The sequence below is a fragment of the Cnephaeus nilssonii genome, assembly GCF_951640355.1.
Source record: "Cnephaeus nilssonii genome assembly, chromosome: 24".
Lineage (NCBI taxonomy): Eukaryota > Metazoa > Chordata > Mammalia > Chiroptera > Vespertilionidae > Cnephaeus > Cnephaeus nilssonii.
This window is the reverse complement of record NC_137095.1, coordinates 12,685,335-12,705,271: the sequence shown is the minus strand read 5'-3', so window position 1 is coordinate 12,705,271 and position 19,937 is coordinate 12,685,335. Positions and strand designations below refer to the sequence as shown.

Below are 19,937 nucleotides of genomic sequence, written 5' to 3'. Positions count from 1 at the left end.
TTTGTGTGTATATATATGTATTAGAGGCCCAGTGCATGAATTTGTGCATGGGTGGGGTCCGGCCAGCCTGGCCAGGGGGAAGGGACATGGGCTGTTGGCTGGCCTGCCTGCTGGTCGAACTCCTGGTCGAAGGGACAATTTGCATATTAGCCTTTTATTATATGGGATATACACTGAGTGGCCAGATTATTATGCGTTCAGAGATCACAATAATCTGGCCACTCAGTGTGTATTTCAGAGAGGAAGGGAGAGGGAAAGAGAGAGAGAGAAACACCAATGATGAGAGGGAACCATGGATCGGCTGCCTCCTGCACGCCCCACACTGGAGATGGAGCCCACAACCCCGGGCATGTGCCCTGACAGGGAATCGAACCGTGACCTGGTTCATAGGTCGACGCTCAAGCCCTGAGCTACAGGGGCCAGGCTGTGTTATTTCTTTAACGGACCCATTATTTTGATACCGCCTTTTCCCCCATGGAAGGCACCTTCACAGCACCCTCAGCCAGCTCTTACCTCTGGCCACGACTGCTCTTAACTATCTCACATCTTAAAAGTCTCCAGCTCTGGGCCAAATGGAGGCAAATCTGCACGGAGCACGTTCCAGGTGCCATGCCCATCACATACGTTCTCTGATTTCATCTTTACGATAAGCCTGTCAAGACAGGTTCTAGAATTCTCCCTTCACCAGTGAGAATCTCACAACGCACAAGCCAGAGCAATCCTCCTGTTCTACTCAGCATTTGAGGGTTCAAAGCCAGATCTCAGGCTGCTTGCCTCCACACCATACTGCCACCCCCCCAACCCCCACCAACAGTCACCACACGAAAACGCCCCCTCTGTGAGGTCTCCCCTATCATCTCGCAGCCTGTTAAGTCTGGAACCTCTCTTGTCCACTCTAAGCAGCTTTCTGCCCACAGGCTCTCCTCTCCCGTGTCCACCAGTCAAAGTCCTACTCCCTTTTCCAAATCTTTTGTGTACCCCCTCCTCCTCCCCGCACCTCCCACCAACACGGCTTCTACTTCCTGGGAGTTCTCCCTGCCGCGTGCTTGGGAGCTTAATCAAAAGTGGAAGACCAGTGTGGTTTAGTGGTTGAGTGTCCACCTATGAACGTACCACTTTTCTTGTCTTTTTTTTCTTATATATATATTTTATTGATTTTTTTACAGAGAGGAAGGGAGAGGGATAGAGAGTTAGAAACATCGATGAGAGAGAAACATCGATCAGCTGCCTTCTGCACACCTCTTACTGGGGATGTGCCCGCAACCAAGGTACGTGCCCTTGACCGGAATCGAACCCAGGACCCTTCAGTCCTCAGGCTGACGCTCTATCCACTGAGCCAAACCGGTCAGGGCTTGTCTTTTTTTTTTTTTTTTTAAATTATTCGTTTGTTGTTGTTAATCTCACCCAAGGGTATTTTTCCATTTAGGTTTAAGGAGAGTGGAAGAGAGAGGGAAAGACGGAGAGAAACATTGATGTGAGAGAAACACATCGATTGGTTGCCTCCTGTACGAGCCCCGAACAGGGCCCGGGCCGGGGAGGAGCCTGCAACCAAGGTACATGCCCTTGACCGGAATCGAACCCGGGACCCTTTGGTCCACAGGACGATGCTCTATCCACTGAGCCACACTGGCTTCGGCTGAACTTGCCACTTTCTATACTTTCCCAAGGCCCTATATCTTGTGTGAGGTCTGGTCAAATAATCAAATCGATACCCCCTCCCCTGGGAACTGACCTTTAGGCCACTTCACAATGGACATTGCCTGCGGCTGAGACCACATTCCACTTGCTAAGACCATTTATCCTTTCCCTTCAAACTTCCCCAGGTTCCAGACCCGCCCAGAGCGTTTCCCGCCGAAAAAGCCATGTCGAGTCCTTTAAAGGCTCTGACTCCCCATCTGGGGTGCTGGCGCCATTTTGGGGCTCAGCCCCTCTGGGCTGGATGACCTAATAAATTCACAACCCCTTACGACGCTTGGCCTCGTGCGTTCCTCCTTCGGCGACCCTAACCCTTGTCCCTTTTCAGCAGGAGGGAGAAAAGAGGGGACGCTCATTGTGCACTTACTTGTGGCTTTGTCTCCGTTAATCCTGAAAATAATCGTACGAGGACTTTCCCCCTGCCCGCAACCTGGGCACGTGCCCTGACCCGGAAACAAACAGGAACCCACCGGGAAACCGAAACCGCGACTTCCTGGTTCATAGGTCAACGCTCAACCACTGAGCCACGTGGTGTTCTTTTAATAATTTATTGATTTCAGAGAGAAAGAGAGAGGGAGAGACAGACAGAAACATCAATGATGAGAGAGAACCATTGATCGGCTGCCTCCCGCACGCCCGCCCCCACTGGGGATGGAGCCCGCAACCTGGGCATGTGTCCTTGGCGGGAATCGAACCCGGGACCCTTCAGTCCGCAGGCCGACACTCTATCCACTGAGCCAAACCGGCCAAGGCCTGAGCCACGTTTTAACAGATGGTCATTGGTGCCAAGTCAATGCCAACAGGCAACCCCAATTGGGGTGCACAGGAAAACATTTTACTCAGTGCCAGCCGCTCAGGTGTGATGCAGCACCTGTGGAGAAGCATGGCTGGGAGTCGGCCCTCTCTACACAGCACCCCGAGTGGGCACTGGGCAGTGGCTGGGCTCTGCCAGGCTGGCTTGCTCCAGCTCCGGCCTGGCAGAAATGCACAGTCTTTAGTGGATTGAGAAAATGCACTCCCCCAACCCCAGGGAGCGGACTTATATATCCAGAAGTCTCCGCCCCCGACCCCTCATTGGTCCGTCATCATGCAAATGAGGACTCCTAAGACAGTTTGACTGGCCCAGAAAGCACTGTCCGGATTGGTCAGAATGGAGCTGCTCTGATTGGTTGGGGAAGAGGCTCATGGGCGGGGGAATCCAGCTGTGCGTGTCTCATTGGATGGGGAAGTTCTCAGTCCTATTGGCTGAGCTAGGGTTTCAGGAATTCCTCTCTCAGGGATGGTTCAGCCATGGGAAACCCAGCGCAGGGAGGCAGTTGTTCAGGGCAGTGAGCAGGCAGCTCGCCTGGGCGGCCCTTGCTTAGAGCGGGCTGCTAAGCTGTTTGTTTTTCTTTTGTTTTAATAATTCTTCATTGTTGAAAGTATTGCATATGTCCCCTTTTTGTATCCAGCCCTATTGTCTGTGGCCCTGGGCCTTGCATATATGCATACAAGGTTCTTGGTTGGTTACTTCCCACCCACCCTTGCTAACCTCACCTTTTATTATTTTTATTTTTAAATTTTTTTTTCTTTTCTCCCCCCATCCCGCCTTTTAAATTTGAGCCCAATTAGCCACGCCTTACAGATGTGTCTGCAGGATACACATCAACCTGAAGCGGTGAATGAGATTCGAATCCCGGAAGGTAAGGAGACATGACAGACCGTTCTATGCCACCAAGACGAGCACATCCCACAGGCGTCCCGTACGTGTTTGTGGAATGAATTAGTGACTAGATGAATGAATGGTTAAAGAAAGGTCTCCTTATAGAAGGAACTTAAAAATGAGACAGGTAGTGTTGGGGCAGAAATAGCATATTGGGGGACTAGCTATTAGTTATAAGAAATATGAATCATTGCTCTGTTGTTAACCCTGATGGTTTTATTCTGATTAAAGAAAGCACATTCTAACCTGGCCAGGAGTTGTAAGCCCCTGGGACCTGGGAATCACCCTTGAAATGTGGTCCCATTATCATGGAAAGATTAACAACTTTGTTGCCCAAAACCATGCAGGGCCCCTTCCCACGACCCCTTCCCCCCCCGCCCCCCCCCCCCCCCCCCCCACACACACTGCTTGTAAGCTGTAACCATTATACCCATTTTTATTCCTTTTGCCTACTTCCCCAGGCCTGGAATATCCATTTTGCATACCCACTCTTTTTTTTTTTTTTTTTTACCTCCTTCTCCATGTAATCTTTGTTCTAGCCAATACAAGCAGATGGTGTATTGGGGTCGGTGGGGGGAGGAGCAGATGTTTGTGGATGACTTGCTGCTCTCCCATGCTGCCTGCATTATTGGAATAAATAAACGCTCATACAGGACTCAATCCTATCTTTGCTGCATTGGCTCAAGTCGTGACAGGCAGCCCGGACCCATTGGTTGTCCAGTTTTCAGCGGGAGCCCTTCAGGACCCTGAGAAATACGTATTCCAAATACAGGCAGGGTTTAGTTTAGCGGCTGCAAAAAAAAAATCCCAAACACTAAAACAAGCCCAGAGCACCAAAAAAAAAAAAAAAAAAAATGTTTCCTCCACGCTTGCTTTCAAAAAACTGAAAGTGGAGCTCCCATAGACCCGGTGCAGGAGGGGCATCTGCAAGCCATAAAGCTTCCCTCCTTCTGAAAACCCTCCAGCACCACTGGGTTTTTTTGTTCCCAAACTTCCTCCGCCGCCTGTCCCTTTAAGAATCTGGTCGAAGTCCTTTTCCTCTCCCCGCCCCGCCCCCTCACGGTACCGGTAGGGGCGCCCGCCCCCTTATCCTCCTCCGGACCAGATGACAGGTTCGGCCGCCGTTCGTCACAGAGGCGTCGCCTCTGATTGGCTGCTGCGCTACGGGCCGGGGGGCGGGGCGGGAAGGCCGGAGAAACTAGTTTGTTGGAGGCGCCGGGGCTGCACCGGGAGCGGCGGAGGCTCGGGCGCTGAGCGAGCCGGGGGAGGGGAGCCGGGCGGCGGCGGCGGCGGCGGCGGCGGCGGCGGCGACGGGTCGGGGCTGAGCGGGCGGCGGCGGCGGCGGCGCCCCGAGCGGTGAGTACCTGAGCGGGCGGCGGGCGCAGCCTCGGGCCGGGGGAGCCGCGACCCGGCGCCGGCGTTGGCACCGGTCACCCCCCCCGCCCCCGCCGGGCCCTGCGCGGCCCTCGCGGGAGGCCCGTGTGGGTGAGCGCGCCTCGGCGGGGCCGGGTTCCGGAGGCGCCGGGGGACAATGGTGGGGGTGGGGACGGGCCCGCAGCCCGGTCCCCGCAGCCGCCCCTCCGGCCTGGCGGGGCCTGGAGACCCGGCGGGCGAGGGGGTGGATGCCTTCGCTGCGAGCTCTGCACCGGGGAATGAATTGTTTTTTGCAAATGGATGGGGCGCGCGGGAGCTGGCGACGCTTTCCCCCGGGGAGTGGTTGATTCATTGAGTTCGCGGACTCTCCTTTTTTTAAAAAAAATTGCTATCGATCCTGGAAAGAGGAGTCCCCGCACTCTAGACCCCGCGGGCCAGGGGGCTGCCTGCCTGCCTGCCTGGGGCCGAGCGGGGCCGAGAGAGGGTTTACCCAGCGCAGCGCCCGCCGCCCCTGGGACCCCCTTGTCTGCCCACCGGGTGGCAGCCCCCGGGCCAGCCTCCTCCTCTGGCCGGCTTGTCCCTCCCCGTGCGCCCCTCCCTCCCCCCCCAACTTGCCCTGACTGCAGGACCCCTCACACTGGGCACGGTCCCCCTCCTCTTCCTTGTCAACCCCTAGTTACTGGAGTAGCTTTTCCTTTGGGGGACTCGGCCCCCAGGGACTCCAGGCCCTTTTGTGCTGCTGCTGCTCCTGCTGCAGACCCTCCAAGTTTCATTTACATTCTCTGCGAGCAAAGAAAAACCTTCATTCGGGACTGATCAAAGGGTCCCGGGGCCCTGAAGGTCTAGTCTGGCTATTCTTGGGTGCTGCTGGGTTGCCCTGGGGGGCGGGGGGGGTAGGCCCCCTGAATGTCAGCCTCCCCGGTGAGTCCGCACGGAAGGCAGCAGGTGTCTGGGGCTTTTAGGGTTCACTCTGGCGCTGGGACAGAGGGTGGGAAGTTGTCAGTGGCACTGGGGGGAGATGCAGGAACCCCCGTTTCTTACCATGGGCCAGACTCCGGTGACTGACGTGGCTCAGGTCCTTGGGGACCGTGAGCGTCCGTCGCCCATTCTCAGGTGGGACTGATGCTTCACGGGCCCAGGTGTGCTGTTAGGGCTCCTTAGGGGATGTGGGTGAAGGCCAGCATTTGGGGGACTGGGAAGAGGGAGGACACAAGCTCCATCCAATGGGGGGCAGGTTTGGTGTCCTGAGTAGGACCAGGCAGGCGTCCCGGGTCCCCCAAGCTGTGCTGTGCGGGCCCATGGCGTCAGCCCCCTTTCAGGCCCGGCAGCTCTGTCTGGAGTGATTCCGTGTGTCGGGAAGTGACTCCAGGGAGGTGGGGAATAGGAAGGTAGAGAGAAATGGTAGAAACCTTCACCCGGGGGCGCGGGCTGCAGCCGGATCTGTGTGGGGTGCAGCGAGAGGGGCTGTGGGCGACCCGCACACTCCACGTGCCCCTTAATAGCGCCTGGAACCTGTGGGAACCGGGTGTGGGGAGAGGCGGGCAGGAAGGACGGGAGACCGACTGCCTGGGCCTGGCGCTGTGTGGTTTGCAGTGAGAGGCCTGGGTGTTTTTTTTTTTCCCCATTTGTCTCTGTGAGGCTTGAGGGAGTCTTACCTAGTGGGGGTTTGTTGACTAGTGTTGGTTGGTTGTGGGAAGGGTCTTTGTTGGAGCCCTGCCCTCAGGGAGCTGCTAGGTGAACTGGCCCGTGGACTCAGCGTCCCTGGGAGTCCCCAGGGAGATGATGGCTTCTGGGTGCAGCCTTTCTGCCCGGGGGGTCCTGGGAGAACCCACTCGGCCAGCCCCCAAGACCAGCGCATTGCCTGAGCCCTCAGTCCCTCTGGACCAGCCTGCAGGGTGGGTGTGGCCTGGCCGGGGAGGGGGCGGGCCGTGGCCAGACACAGGCAATTCAATTGGCTGGGTGAGACGCTGGTTTTCACCCACGGTGGGAAGTTTCACCATGGAGGTGGCTCAGCCAGGGCTGTTGAAGCGTTTTCCCAGCCAGAAAGCACTGAGCCGGGACAGCGGGGAGGGGGCAGGTGCTCATCCCCAGCTTTTCCTCCCAGCACCTCAGCAGGACTCCCCCTTACTCATCTGGGTCTGTCACCGGGTGGGGGGTGTCAGCCCCGTGTCCACAGCAGGTTCCAGCCCTTTCCTGGACCCCAGACCCCTGGGCACCACCTCCCCAGCCTCGTCCAAAGGTAGCTAAAGCAGTACCTTCCCTTCAGGGGCTCCCCTTGCCAGACCGAGGCCAGGTTAGGAGCTGGGAGCGGGTGCTGTGGGGATGGGGGAGGGGGGTAGAGGAGGGCTCTGTTCAGTCTCCTCCGCGCAAGGTCAGGGGAAAGGGCATGGGCCGGGGAGCTGGACGTGGGTGCCCACGTGCCTGTGTGTCTCCTGGGCCTCAGCCACCACCACACACTGCTGTGCTGGCGCCAACAGACGGTCCTTGCTCACTGCGAACCCTCTCCTTCAGCCTGTCAGTGCCTTCCGGATGAAAAGGGGTGGGCGTTGGTGGCCCGCTGACCTGTTTGTAAAAGCGCCCGCTCTGTGGTCTCAGAAATCCAGTCCCGTTGGGAAATGTCCTTGTCTTTCCTGCAGCTATAGAAGACCCTTCCGGCCAGCCTCCCCCTGCTCCCCACAACGCTCTCCTGCACCCCTGGGTCGTGGGCGAGGCTTCCGGGGCTTACCTGTTTCAGTGGGACAGGCCCGGGGCCGGCGCCACCTCTCCGTGAGTCCACAGTGGGAACCCTCACGCCTGGAGCCTGCGGGCAGAAAGAGCACTTCAGTGGGGGGTCTGGGAGTCCTTCTCTGCCCCTACCCCGGCTGTATGACTTCATGTGGGTCCCCTTACCTTTTGCGGCCTCAGTTTGCTCTCCTGTAGAATGGGTGGATGCTCTTCTGTACAGTGCTTCTCTTGACGGCAAATGAGCCGCTGTAAAATCTCAGAAGTCTTTGCAACCTCTGGTGTTTCGTAGTTTTATGAGGCTTGAATTATTGGCTAAACCCTTGTGGGCAGGAAAAGCTTGAGGAGCAGCTGACAGGGCACACGGGCTGACTTAGGAGTCAGGAGTCTGCAGGCCTAGTTCCAGGACTGCCCTGATGTGCTGTGGGGCTTTGGGCAAGTCGTCATCCCTCTCTGGGCCCTATTTCCCTCCCACCTGCAGAAGGAAAGGAGTGCAGCGGGCTAAGCTCCCAGTTTCTTTTCCCTTCTTGGTGAGTAAATCGCCTCTGCCCAGGTACATGCGAAGGACCCCCAGGCAGCGGGTGTGCCGGTAGGCGAGGGGCTGGTGAAGCCAGAGGACTGGGTCCAGGCAGCACCAAGCTGGGCGCAAAGGCAGGTGGCTTGTGGGTGACTCATTTCCCAGGGGTGCTGGGGCTGGTCCTGTGAGGCGAGCGGGCCGCGATGTGGGAGCAGTTAGGGGAGCCCGTTATGCCCCCCAGAACAGGTGGCACCTAGCCTGTATGGTTTCTCCGGGGCGTGGAGCCAGGGCCACCTCTGAGAAGAGAGATGGACAAAGAGCTCCCAAGAGCAAGAGGCACTGAAGGGAGCCCCAGAGACTTCCCTGCAAGACCAGTTGGATGGCTCCTCCCACCAGGAGGCGGGCGCTGAGCAGGTTCTGGGAGAGTCTGCTGCAGCCAGAGCAGAGGCAAGTTGGCCATGGTGTCTCCCCACCCACCTCCCACCTCCGTCTGCCAGGAAGGCTCTGATTGGCAGAGCAGGATGCGGGCATCAAATGGAAACCCGCAGCCTGTCACTCTCTACCTGCTCCCGGCGGGTCCCCTCGGGGAGGCTGACCACCCATCAGTCCGGCTGAATGGAGTTCCTTTCCTGGTGAAGACAGAGAGGCTTTGCTCCTGTTAGGAGGGGCTGCCTGCCCGGTTTGCAGCGGGCCAGGCCGGAGGTGTCTGGGCCAAGAGACAGGCTGTCTTTCTAGCAAGTCCTGGGGCTTGTGAGACCCTGGTCCGGAGGCCACCCCTCCCCCCGCGGTGATGTTGGGCTCACACAGTGCCGCGGTGCCAGCAGATGGCCCACACCTCCCGGTCCAGGGTCCCAACCTGGAACGTGCAGATGGTCACCGGACGGGAGGCCGTGGCGGGGATTAGCAGACACTCAGATCAGTGCCTCCTCCATAGTGAGTCCTCGTAACGACAGTCTATTGCGATAGTACTGTCATTGCCATCCATCCCTGGGCGGTTATTTCCCCTTGTTTGCAAATGACAGAAACGGGACATGTGCTAGGGTTGTACTCCTGGTCCTCTGGGGAGTGGGTGAAGTCATGTGACTCGTGTTGGCCAATTAGATGGGAGCAGGAGCAGTGAGTGTCCCTCCAGGCCTTGCACTGAATTGTCTGTGCCCACACTTTCCACGGTGCTCTCTCTCGTTTCTCTTTGGCCTGGTGGCTGCTCTGTCACCTGGGTCCCCGGGAGCGACAGTGATGAGACAGGTGCCCCCACACACACACACACACCCCCACCACTGGAACTACGATGCATGTGGTATGAGCAAGAAATCCATCTCTGTCCTCTAAAGCCACCGAGATTTGGGGGTGTTTGTTGCTGCAGCACAACCTAACCCGCCCTGATTAAAGCTGTCAAAACCTCCGCAGGCTCGGCTGGGAGGACTGAGGGATAAATCTTCCACGTGGGATGCCTGCACACTGTAGGTCTACGGCAGGCCTGTTCTGATTGGCTCCCCTCCCGACCGCAGTTCCTTACCGACTCTTTGCAACAAGTGTTGCCACATCCTCCACTGGGTTTCACAGACCTTGACCCCTTACCTCCTGGCCGCGCCTTCTCCGGGAAAGCCAGCCTGCCCTTCCTCCAGGAGCGATGCGTCCGCAGCATCCAGCAGCTTGCAGGGCTGCCATCCATCATGGAAGCTAAAGTGGCTGCCTTCGGTCAAGTGTGCTTAACACGCGGTGCATTAAGTAAGAAGGCTGGGCCCGTGCGGATGGGGCGCGGAAGCATTGGCCCGCCCTCTGGGTCTGCTGGGACCCCCCTCCCCCTCCCAGGCCTTGGCTGCAGGCAGATGGGGGGCTGCGTGAAGGGTAAGGTCAGGACTCCCTGCCCACCTGGGACTCGGTGTGTGTGGCCCATTTGAGAGAGCAGGTGGGAACCAGGTTGTCTCGCAACGGGCTCAGGGTGTGGAGGTGTGGGGGTTCTGCCCTGGGGGGTGAGCTCAGGGGCAGGCTGGCCGCCCACCCCTTCTCCCCTTCCCGGGAGCTGATACGGAGACATCCTGGGCCTGCCTGAAGAGGAATGGCATTGACTGCCAAGTGGTGTATGAAGCGGCATCCTCACCCTGCCCCAGCCTGGCTGTGCTCCGGGCCGACACGGCCCGCCCATCCCCTGCAGGAGAGGTGGGGTTGAGGGGAGGCAAGGATGCAAGGGAGGGGTGAGGCCCAGGGCTGGGGCGGGCCGGGCGGCAGCCAGCAGACTAACCCCCTGAAAGCAGAGGCATGCGGTATCTAATTCTCGGTCAGTCCTGCAGCCTTGAAACCTTTCACACACACAAAAAGCTGGAAAACAAAATCGAAATCAATCCACAGCAAATATGAACAATTCTAACCCATTGCATTTTAGATGAAGACCAGGGCACGCATCCCTTTTGACTATTTATACATTTTTTTGTGAAGAAGGGGGCCATTGGGAGGCAGGGACAGCTAGAAAAAGGACCCATTGTCCTGGTGGTTGCCGCGTATCGGGAATGATCTGTGGCGCTGATTCAGTTACAGTGGTCATACCAATTTTCCTTTCAATTAACAATTAGATTTGTGTGCTTAATAGGCTGCTTCGTTTGTTTTCCACTTGAAAATTGGAAGGATGGATACGCCTGCACCCCGAGGGCTCCCTGAGGTCCTCGCAGTCGGGGGCGGGCGGGCCTCTGAGCCAGCGCGGCACTTGTGGGTCTGCCCACAGCGCCAGCCCGGGGAGGGCTGTTGCCCCAGGCAGCCTTGCATGTGTGTGATATGTGACTGGTGCCTAAGCCCTGTCATTACAGTGCTGGGAGTGACCCAGATCCAGCCGGCCGGACCAAAACAAACAAACAAAAACTCTAGTGTTTTTCCTGGTTGTTAAAATACTATCCAGTCTAGATCAAACCACTTACAAACGGCTACACAGTGAAAATCCGCCTTATTCCAAGTGGAGGGTAGGGCTGGGGCAGGGGTGGGGAATGACTGCTGGGTTCTTCCTTCAGCGACATTGGTAAGGACACAACGGGACTAAAGCAGCTGCCGGGTAGGCATGCTGGGCCCAGGCGCTCTGAATGCGAACCACTTCCTGTTTCATTTAATTCTCACAAAGTAGTGACTGTTGTCATCATCCCGTTATAGTTAGAAAAGATAAAAAGTGGACGGAGAGAGGCATGTTAACTTTCCCAAGGTCACACAGCAATGGCCGAGCTGTCGTCAGGGGCCCTGAGCCTAACCACTGGCATCGAGGAACTTTGACCTTTCTGGCATTGAGGACCTTTGACTTTTCCTTCCGGCGGCTTTGTCACAGTCCTATCAATGCTGGCTGCCTCCCCCGCCTGGCCTCTTGCCCGCCTTGTTTGCATGCTTGCATTTGTGTTGTGCATGCGTGTTGCACAGCCCAGCAGTTAAGGTCATGCGTGCCATGTTGGCCTTTGCTTTCTTAGCCCTCAGCATGGCCTGCAGGTGCTCCGTCAGGACTTGTCTCGGGGTTTTGGATGGGTGATGTGTGACCCTGGTAATCTCTGGGCCGTGTGTCTGGAGGACCCCGGTTCTGACTGCTGGCTAGGGAGCCCTCTGCAGTGGCCGGAACGTCCAAGGTGAGTTCTTCACTCCGATGTCTGGAACATCCGCAGGGCGGCTTGAGCCTCCTCACAGTATGGCTGCCGGTTTCACACGCTTGGAGGGCTGGCTTCCCCTTGAGAAGCATCAGGAGAGGAATGGAGGCTGCCCATCTCTGAAGGCCTGGCCCAGAACGGGCACCGTGTTGCCTGGGTCCTGTCTGCTCAGTCCCAGCAGTCCCAGCACCCGCCCAGGGACACGGGCCCAGCTCTCAATGCGAGGCTGCCACAGATCTGTCCCTCTTCAGTGCCCCCGCTGGCCTGGGATCGTGCCCTGCCTGTGCCCCGTCTCCCTGGCCTTCCTCTTCCCTGAGGGGCCACCCTCGCTCCCACCCAGCCTTTGCACTCGCTGGCCCTCCATCTGGAACCCTCCTTACACCCATCATCATCCTGGCTCCAGTTTCGGTTCACATCCCCTCTTCCTAGGGGCCTACCTGAGCCCACTGGCTTCTTGCCACGCTCTGTGGCTCGTTGCGGTTTGATTTTCTTCAAACTTCCAGGACGTGAAAATGTCCTGTTCACTGGCTGTTTCCTCATATGCCGGCCACCCCAGCCCCACCCCATGGAGCAGGAACCTGGTCTCTGCCCATCACTGTCTCCCATGCTGGCACCGGGCCACATGGGAGCTGATGGGAAACTTAGGGTGAGTGAGCGACCAGGAACCACATTACCTGCACCTTACCAGGGGCCTCGGCCTTTCCCACTCCCTCTGGCCTCCCTCAGACACCCTCATTATGCGGACCGCTGACTCCTGGCTGGGGAGGGGTCAGCGACCCCGGAAGCTGCTGTGACCGGCCCTGGTGCATTTTCCTCTCAGAATATGGGCCATTCACTGCTAGTTGCTGCTCTTAGTAAAGCAGGGGAGTGTTTCTGCAGGCCTTGCCCCTTCGCTACTTTGTTTCCTGTGCATTCAGTTAACTTCCAAGGCTGCTGAGCGGTGGAAACATTGTTATTTGGTGGCCCAGCGCTTCCCTGCAGGTGGGGACGGCGTGGGGAGCGGGGTGCTGCCTGAGGTCCCTCAGGGCCTCTAAACAGGATGGCAGCTGCCACTCTGGGGCATGGCAGTGTCGTGCAGTTACATGCTGTGCCTTAAACCCATCGAAGCCAGGACGACGCTCATATCCACTGGGAGTCCTCCACACTGCCCCCCCCCCCCCCCCCGCTCCTTGCGTGGCGCACAGACCAGAGGCCCCCTCGTGACAGGGTGGATGGAGTCACTGGGTGAAAGGCCACATTTTGCAAAGTGTCTGATGACTGAGTGACAGAAGCCAGAGTGAGGATTTAGCAATCACAGCACCATTCGGGGAAAGGTGTTGCAGGGTCCGGAATTCAGATTGGGCAATTCAGCTCGGGGGTGGGGAGCATCCTGCAGGCCAGGCCAGGCCCGGGCAGCCTCTGGTTTCCATGACACTGGTCCCAGGGCCAGGCTTGGAGATGGTGCCCTGTAAATAATTGCCCGTGAATCCCAGCCTGTGTGGCTCAGTGGTCGAGCATCAACCTATGAACCAAGGAGGTCACCGTTCACTTCTGGGTCAGGGCACATGCCCAGGTTGCAGGCTCAATCCCCGTTGTGGGGCGTGCAGGAGGCAGTCAATCCATGATTCTCATCATTGATGTTTCTCTTTCTCTCCCACTCCTGTCCTCTCTCTGAAATCAATAAAAATATACACTTTTTAAAAAGTCCTGTTGGCAGCCACTCGCCCTGGGCTCCTCCTGTGCGGAGAGTTTGGGGTTTGTGGCTCTGGGAGGGAACTGCAGGGACAGCCGCCAGGGCCCCCGAGCTGAGTCCCTTTCCTGCACGAGCCCCACCTCTGGACTCCCTCTTGCGCCCCCTGTGTTGCACGCGCCCTGCCGAGGAGTCAGCGATCTGGGCCAGCGTTTAGAGGTCTGGGCAGGCTCGGGGAGGTATCAGTGACTGAGTTGTGTGGTTTTGGGGCGGGGGCCATTCCCCTCACTTTCCTGTGAATCTGACTGTCACCCTCCCTGGCATGGAGATCCGCTAGCCCCACCTTCTGGGCTCCCAGCGGCCCCACCCGCCCCACTCCTGGTGACTCCGCCCTGCTGAGGTCTGGGCAGAATCCAGGGCAGACTGGGTTGTGTGGCTCTGGGCGGTGGCCTCTCGTCCTGCCTTCCCCAAGCCTGGCTGGCACCTCACCCTCTCGGGATCCATGAGACCCGTCCTCCCCGCTACCGCAGCCCCACCGGCTGAGCTCGGGCTCCTCTGGGCAGAGCTGGGACCCGCGTTGCGCGTTGCACGGTTCCAGGACGGGCACAGAGCCAAACTGTGGTCTGTCTGGGGCTGATAAACTGCTGACCTCACCCTGACAGCCCCACCCCACCACAGAGTTGTTTGGGCACCCAGAGGGTGGCAGCTGGACTTGGTTTACCAGCGACGTTTGCCGAGGGGCCTCAGACCCAGCCGGCACCGAGGGTGAAGGCCTCCTTGCTCCTACCTGGTGACTGAGAACTAGTCTCATGTGACTTGAGCGGTGCCAGAGAGTGACTGAGCCCAACAGGTAGAGGCAGGCAGAGGCGGATCTCGGGGGGACCTTGGGACTCTTGTTGGCCTGCCCCTGGCCCCTGGGGCCGGGCATCCAGCCTGCAACCGAGGTAGGTGCCCTTGACGGGAATTGAGTCCGGGACCCTTCAATCCTCGGGCTGACGCTCTATCCACTGAGCCACACCGGCCAGGGCTGTTTGCTTGTTTTTTGTAGCCACGGGAGGCACAGCTTGGACCCTCCCGGGGGTGGCTCATAACCAGGCCAAGACCTTTGGTTCCAGAGTGGATCCAAACTCGGGAGAGCAAAACCAGTTTTCTAAGGGCGGGTGAAGCCAGCCCATGCCGCTGTGTGGCCCTCGAGATGGAGTCAGTTGACATGAGGGACAGAGCTGAGCAGAGAGGAGGGGAGGGGGCGGGCCAGGCCACAGGGGACTCAGGGTCTGTGCTTCCATCCCAAGTCACTGCGTCAAGAATGGCCCCTCTTGCCCTAGCTCAGTGGTCGGCAAACTCATTAGTCAACAGAGCCAAATAACAACAGTACAATGATTGAAATTTCTTTTGAGAGCCACATTTTTTAAACTTAAACTTCTTCTAACACCACTTCTTCAACATAGACTCGCCCAGGCCATGGTATTTTGTGGAAGAGCCACACTCAAGGGGCCAAAGAGCCGCATGTGGCTCGCAAGCCACAGTTTGCCGACCACTGCCCTAGCTGGTTTGGCTCAGTGGATAGAGCATCAGCCTGCGGACTGAAGGGTCCAGGGTTCGATTCCGGTCAAGGGCACAAGCCTGAGTTGTGGGTTCGATCCCCGTGGGGGGTGCGCAGGAGGCAGCCGATCAGTGATCCTCATCGTTGATTCTGTCTCTCCCTTTCCCTTCCTCTCTGAAGTCAATAAAAAGAGAATGGCCGCTCTCACCTGTGTCCCTGTGCCCGCAGGTTGGCTCGGCATGTCGGTCAGCGTCCACGAGACCCGCAAGTCGCGGAGCAGCACGGGCTCCATGAACATCACGCTCTTCCACAAGGCGTCGCACCCCGACTGCGTGCTGGCCCACCTCAACACGCTGCGCAAGCACTGCATGTTCACCGACGTCACGCTCTGGGCCGGCGACCGCGCCTTCCCCTGCCACCGCGCCGTGCTGGCCGCCTCCAGCCGCTACTTCGAGGCCATGTTCAGCCACGGGCTGCGGGAGAGCCGGGACGACACGGTCAACTTCCAGGACAACCTACACCCCGAGGTGCTGGAGCTGCTGCTGGACTTCGCCTACTCGTCGCGCATCGTCCTCAACGAGGAGAACGCCGAGTCGCTGCTGGAGGCGGGCGACATGCTGCAGTTCCACGACGTGCGGGATGCGGCCGCCGAGTTCCTGGAGAAGAACCTCTTCCCCTCCAACTGCCTGGGCATGATGCTGCTGTCCGACGCCCACCAGTGCCGCCGGCTGCACGAGCTCGCCTGGCGCATGTGCCTGGCGCACTTCGAGACGGTGCGGCACAGCGAGGACTTCAACAGCCTCTCCAAGGACAAGCTGCTGGACCTCATCTCCAGCGACGAGCTGGAGGCCGAGGACGAGCGGGCGGTGCTCGAGGCTGTCCTGCGGTGGGTGCGGCACGACCTCGAGGGGCGCCGCGCCCACCTGCCCGAGCTGCTGCGGGGCGTGCGGCTGGCCCTGCTGCCCTCCGACTGCCTGAAGGAGGCCGTGGCCCGCGAGGCCCCGCTCCTGGCGGGCGAGCGCACCAAGGGCATGTTCGACGAGGCGCTGCGCTGCAAGGCCAGGATCCTGCAGAACGACGGCGTGGTGACCAGCCCCTGCGCCCGGCCGCGCAAGGCGGGCCACACGCTGCTCATCCTGGGCGGCCAGACCTTCATGTGCGACAAGGTGTACCAGGTGGACCACAAGGCCAAGGAGATCATCCCCAAGGCCGACCTGCCCAGCCCCCGGAAGGAGTTCAGCGCCTCGGCCATCGGCTGCAAGGTCTACGTGACGGGGGGCCGGGGCTCCGAGAACGGGGTGTCCAAGGACGTGTGGGTGTACGACACCGTCCACGAGGAGTGGTCCAAGGCGGCCCCCATGCTGATCGCCCGCTTCGGCCACGGCTCGGCCGAGCTCGAGAACTGCCTCTACGTGGTGGGCGGACACACGTCGCTGGCGGGCGTCTTCCCCGCCTCCCCGTCCGTCTCCCTGAAGCAGGTGGAGAAGTACGACCCCGGGGCCAACAAGTGGAGCATGGTGGCGCCGCTGAGGGACGGCGTGAGCAACGCGGCGGTGGTGAGCGCCAAGCTGAAGCTCTTCGTGTTCGGCGGGACCAGCATCCACCGGGACATGGTGTCCAAAGTCCAGTGCTACGACCCCGCCGAGAACCGGTGGACCATCAAGGCGGAGTGCCCCCAGCCCTGGCGGTACACGGCGGCGGCCGTGCTGGGCAGCCAGATCTTCATCATGGGCGGCGACACCGAGTTCACGGCCGCCTCCGCCTACCGCTTCGACTGCGAGACCAACCAGTGGACGCGGATCGGGGACATGACGGCCAAGCGCATGTCCTGCCACGCCCTGGCCTCGGGCAACAAGCTCTACGTGGTGGGCGGCTACTTCGGGACCCAGCGGTGTAAGACCCTGGACTGCTACGACCCCACGGCGGACACGTGGAGCTGTGTCACCACCGTGCCCTACTCGCTCATCCCCACGGCCTTCGTCAGCACCTGGAAGCACCTGCCTGCCTGAGGGCCCTGTGAGCCAGGTGAGCCCCTGGCACGGGCCTGTCCCCCCCTGGGAGGGGCAGCAGGTGACGGGGGGCGGAGGGGAGTTCTGGACCCTTCTTCAGAGCCAACGCCTGGCTCTGCGCCTTCCTTGCAGCTGACCTCGAACGAAGCAGGTGACCCCTCTGCCGAATGGGGTACAGCCTTAGGCTGGGGGGTGGTTCCCAGACATGGCTGCCTATCAGAACCACCCGGCTCTTCTGACAGTTCGGCACTGAGTCCAGGCCAGTCTGCCAAGTCCGAGGGCACACTCACCAAGCCACAGTGTCCTCACTTCTGACACCAGCTGCAAGCTAGGGGCGTCCCAGAATGCACTGAGGCTGTAGTTCAGGGTCATGTCTCATTACAGGAAAGGATATAGATTAAGATCAGCTACGGGCAGAGGGGCACGGGGGCGGGGCGGTCACAGCGCACAGCATCCTCTCCCTGTGGAGTCAGGACTGTGACCGTCCTGGCCTCAGAGAGGGACAATGCGCAGAGAACCCTGCCGGCCAGGGACACCGCTCACACCCAGCACTTAGGCAGGATCACTGGAATGCCCGCGTGGTTACGAGGTCCCAGGTCAGCTGGTACCGCAGGACCCAGAGCCCCCACCCTAAGTCACATGATGGCCCCACTCCCACCCTCAGCCAACACGCTGCTCTCAGGCGTGACATAGGTCACCTCCCAGACCCACAGGCAAAGGCCAGACCTCTGTTTGGACAAGGCCAATGTCTCGGCCGCCCAAAAGGCCACACCCAGGCCACGTGAGCCAGGCCTCCAGTGTGCAGCCGAGGGGAGACCCAGCCCGGGGTCCTGTGAGGAAGAGCGGGCAGATGCCGGGGTGGAGCTGGGCACCCCTGGAAGCTGTGGGGGTGCCGGGGCTTTGGGGCAGGCGCCTGGGACTGCCCGCCTCTTACCTGCTGGATGGGTGGAGACGCAGGTTGGCTTCCCTTTTCCCTCTCGGAGTCAGTGTGAGGCCTCCCCGGGCATGTGTCCACGTAGGCGCCATCCCCAGCCTCGTCTCTGTTGCTCCGCAGGCTCTGCGTGTCTCCCCACATCACGGCTGCAGCCGTCACAGGGGCCCCGTCTCTGTCGGCCACAGCGGGAAGCTCAGCGCTCCGAGCGGCCGCCCACCAGCTCTGGGAGCTGCTCTGAGTTTTAGACGAGAGAAGACGCCGTCTCCAGCACCAGGGTGTCTGCCTGAGGCTTTTCCCGCTCTGCAGTGGTTTTGGGGGACAGGATCTCCCAGAGGGGCGTGCGCACACCCGGGCTCCCTCTGACTCCGGGAGGACGCGTTTGCAGGACTTTGAGGTCACCTGTTTCCGCAAGTCCTGGACGGGGCGGGGGCCAGGCACGGAGAGCCCTGGATGGGGGGCAGCACCCCCCGCAGCCTGTGACTCACGTCCCTGTCCTGCTGGGTGTCACCCACAGAGGGCGTCCCAGGTCTCGGGGAGACGGCCCAGCAGGACTGAGGGCAGGAGCTACCGAGGAGAGAACCGAGGACACGTTGTATAAGGGCAGAAACCCGTGGGGCGACCTCAGTGACCTCCGCGAGGCCTCATTGGCGATGACCCCGGGCAGCTGGGTTAAAGACGAAACCTCCTGGCCCCTCCCCAGAGCTGGGCTTGCCCTTGTGACCTTGCCACCTCCCGGTCAGGCTGGCCGTGGCCCATCACACAGCAGGACCCAGGACCTTGGGTACCACATGCCGCTGGACCGGGGTGCCACCCCTCCTCAGAGCACATCACAAGCACCAGCAATGCCCCCGACTCCTGATGGGGACCCAGAGGGACTCCAGGGACATCCCCCAGGCTGGACGCATCTCAGTGTGGAGGTCAGCCACGAGGTCACCGCTCCGACCCCGCTGGCCCCTGGCACCCTGGCCTTCCAGCTGGTGACTGGATCTGCCCCATCTGCCCCCGGGCTCACAAAGCCCGCTCCGTCCCAAGAGAACGGCCAGACATCTGTTCGTTGTTTCTCACCTTCCAAGTGGCTGGTCCCTCAGTGTATCCCAAGCCCAGCCCGCCCCTCCCGGCCCCTCCATGCAGGCACCAGCCTTGGGGCTTCTCTTGGGGACTTGGACCTTGAAGTGGGGTTCACTCACTGATGCGCCCCAGCTGCCACTCGGGAACGTCCGAGAGCAGAAGGTACACCTCCAGTCTTCAGACTCTGCTGCTCCCTCTCGGCCCCCCTGCAGCCAGGGTCCCCCCCCAGGAGATGGCTCTGCTGGGAAGCTGGGGAGCCCTGGCCGCGGGGGCCTGGGCGGGAAGCAGCCTGCCCTGGTCTCAGGGCCCTGCCCTGTCAGCGCTGAGCTGAGCTGAGCGCGTCTCACAGCACAAAGGACCTCGGGTGCTCTCCCTGGCGGGACCTCTCTCCGCTTCTAAGTTAATAAATGAATTGAGAACGTTCTTGCTTTCTTTGGGCTCTGGGGCCTGCCTTGGGGGACACAGTCACAGGCTGACATCGATGGTCACCCCTCCAGGCAGGGCTCGGGGTCTGCCCCTCCTGTGAACGAGGGAGGCTCAGCCCGGTTCCCCCCGGCACCCAGATATCAGAGCTCCCCTTTCTGAGGTTGTTTGGCAGTTGTTTCCATGGGTTCTGACACTGTTCCCCGTTCCCCCGAGAGTCACCGTCTCCTGGAAAAGCCGTGGTGAGCGCTCACTTGAGAAATGCCATCGTCTCCACGCTCCTGCCTATGCGCTCCGAGCTCCCAGCGGACACTCATTTGTGTGAAATAACAAGCGCATCAAGGCGGGCGCCTTACTCCCAGTTGTTACCGCGGCCTGTCTGTCCCCTGCCGGGAGTCGGAGCTGTGCCCTGGGGTCCAGTGGAGGCCCCTGCAGACGTGTGGGTCCCTCCAGCTGAGCTCCGGGGGCACAGCGCAGGGTTGGGGACCCACGGGCTCCGGCCTCAGCTCCTTGCACACGGCTGGCTTTCCTTTGCAGGGTCCCTTTCTCGGGTGCAGAGGTTACCAAACTTCCTTCCTCAACGTCCATTTCCTTCGCCCCTTCATACTGCGAGCTTCCAGCTAATGTGTGTGAGGTTCTAGCCCGGCTGGCGTGGCTCAGTGGTTGAGCGT

At 59.9% G+C, this 19,937-nt stretch overlaps 1 protein-coding gene across 3 annotated transcripts; it reads left to right on the top strand.

Annotated features, from left to right (window-relative positions):
• Positions 1 to 4,620: 4,620 nt before the first annotated feature.
• KLHL25 (kelch like family member 25) lies at positions 4,621 to 19,635 on the top strand. 3 transcript variants are annotated; one of them, XM_079764015.1, is made up of 3 exons: positions 4,621 to 4,753; positions 15,061 to 16,857; positions 17,896 to 19,635. In XM_079764015.1, the coding sequence occupies exon 2, from the start codon at positions 15,072 to 15,074 to the stop codon at positions 16,839 to 16,841; it is 1,770 nt and encodes a 589-aa protein (XP_079620141.1). In that variant the 5' UTR covers positions 4,621 to 4,753; positions 15,061 to 15,071; the 3' UTR covers positions 16,842 to 16,857; positions 17,896 to 19,635. The 3 variants fall into 3 exon arrangements, with proteins under 3 accessions (XP_079620141.1, XP_079620142.1, XP_079620140.1); XM_079764016.1 differs by lacking the exon at positions 4,621 to 4,753 and adding an exon at positions 14,145 to 14,233; XM_079764014.1 differs by lacking the exon at positions 4,621 to 4,753 and having other exon boundaries at positions 14,952 to 16,857.
• The last annotated feature ends 302 nt before the right edge of the window (positions 19,636 to 19,937 follow it).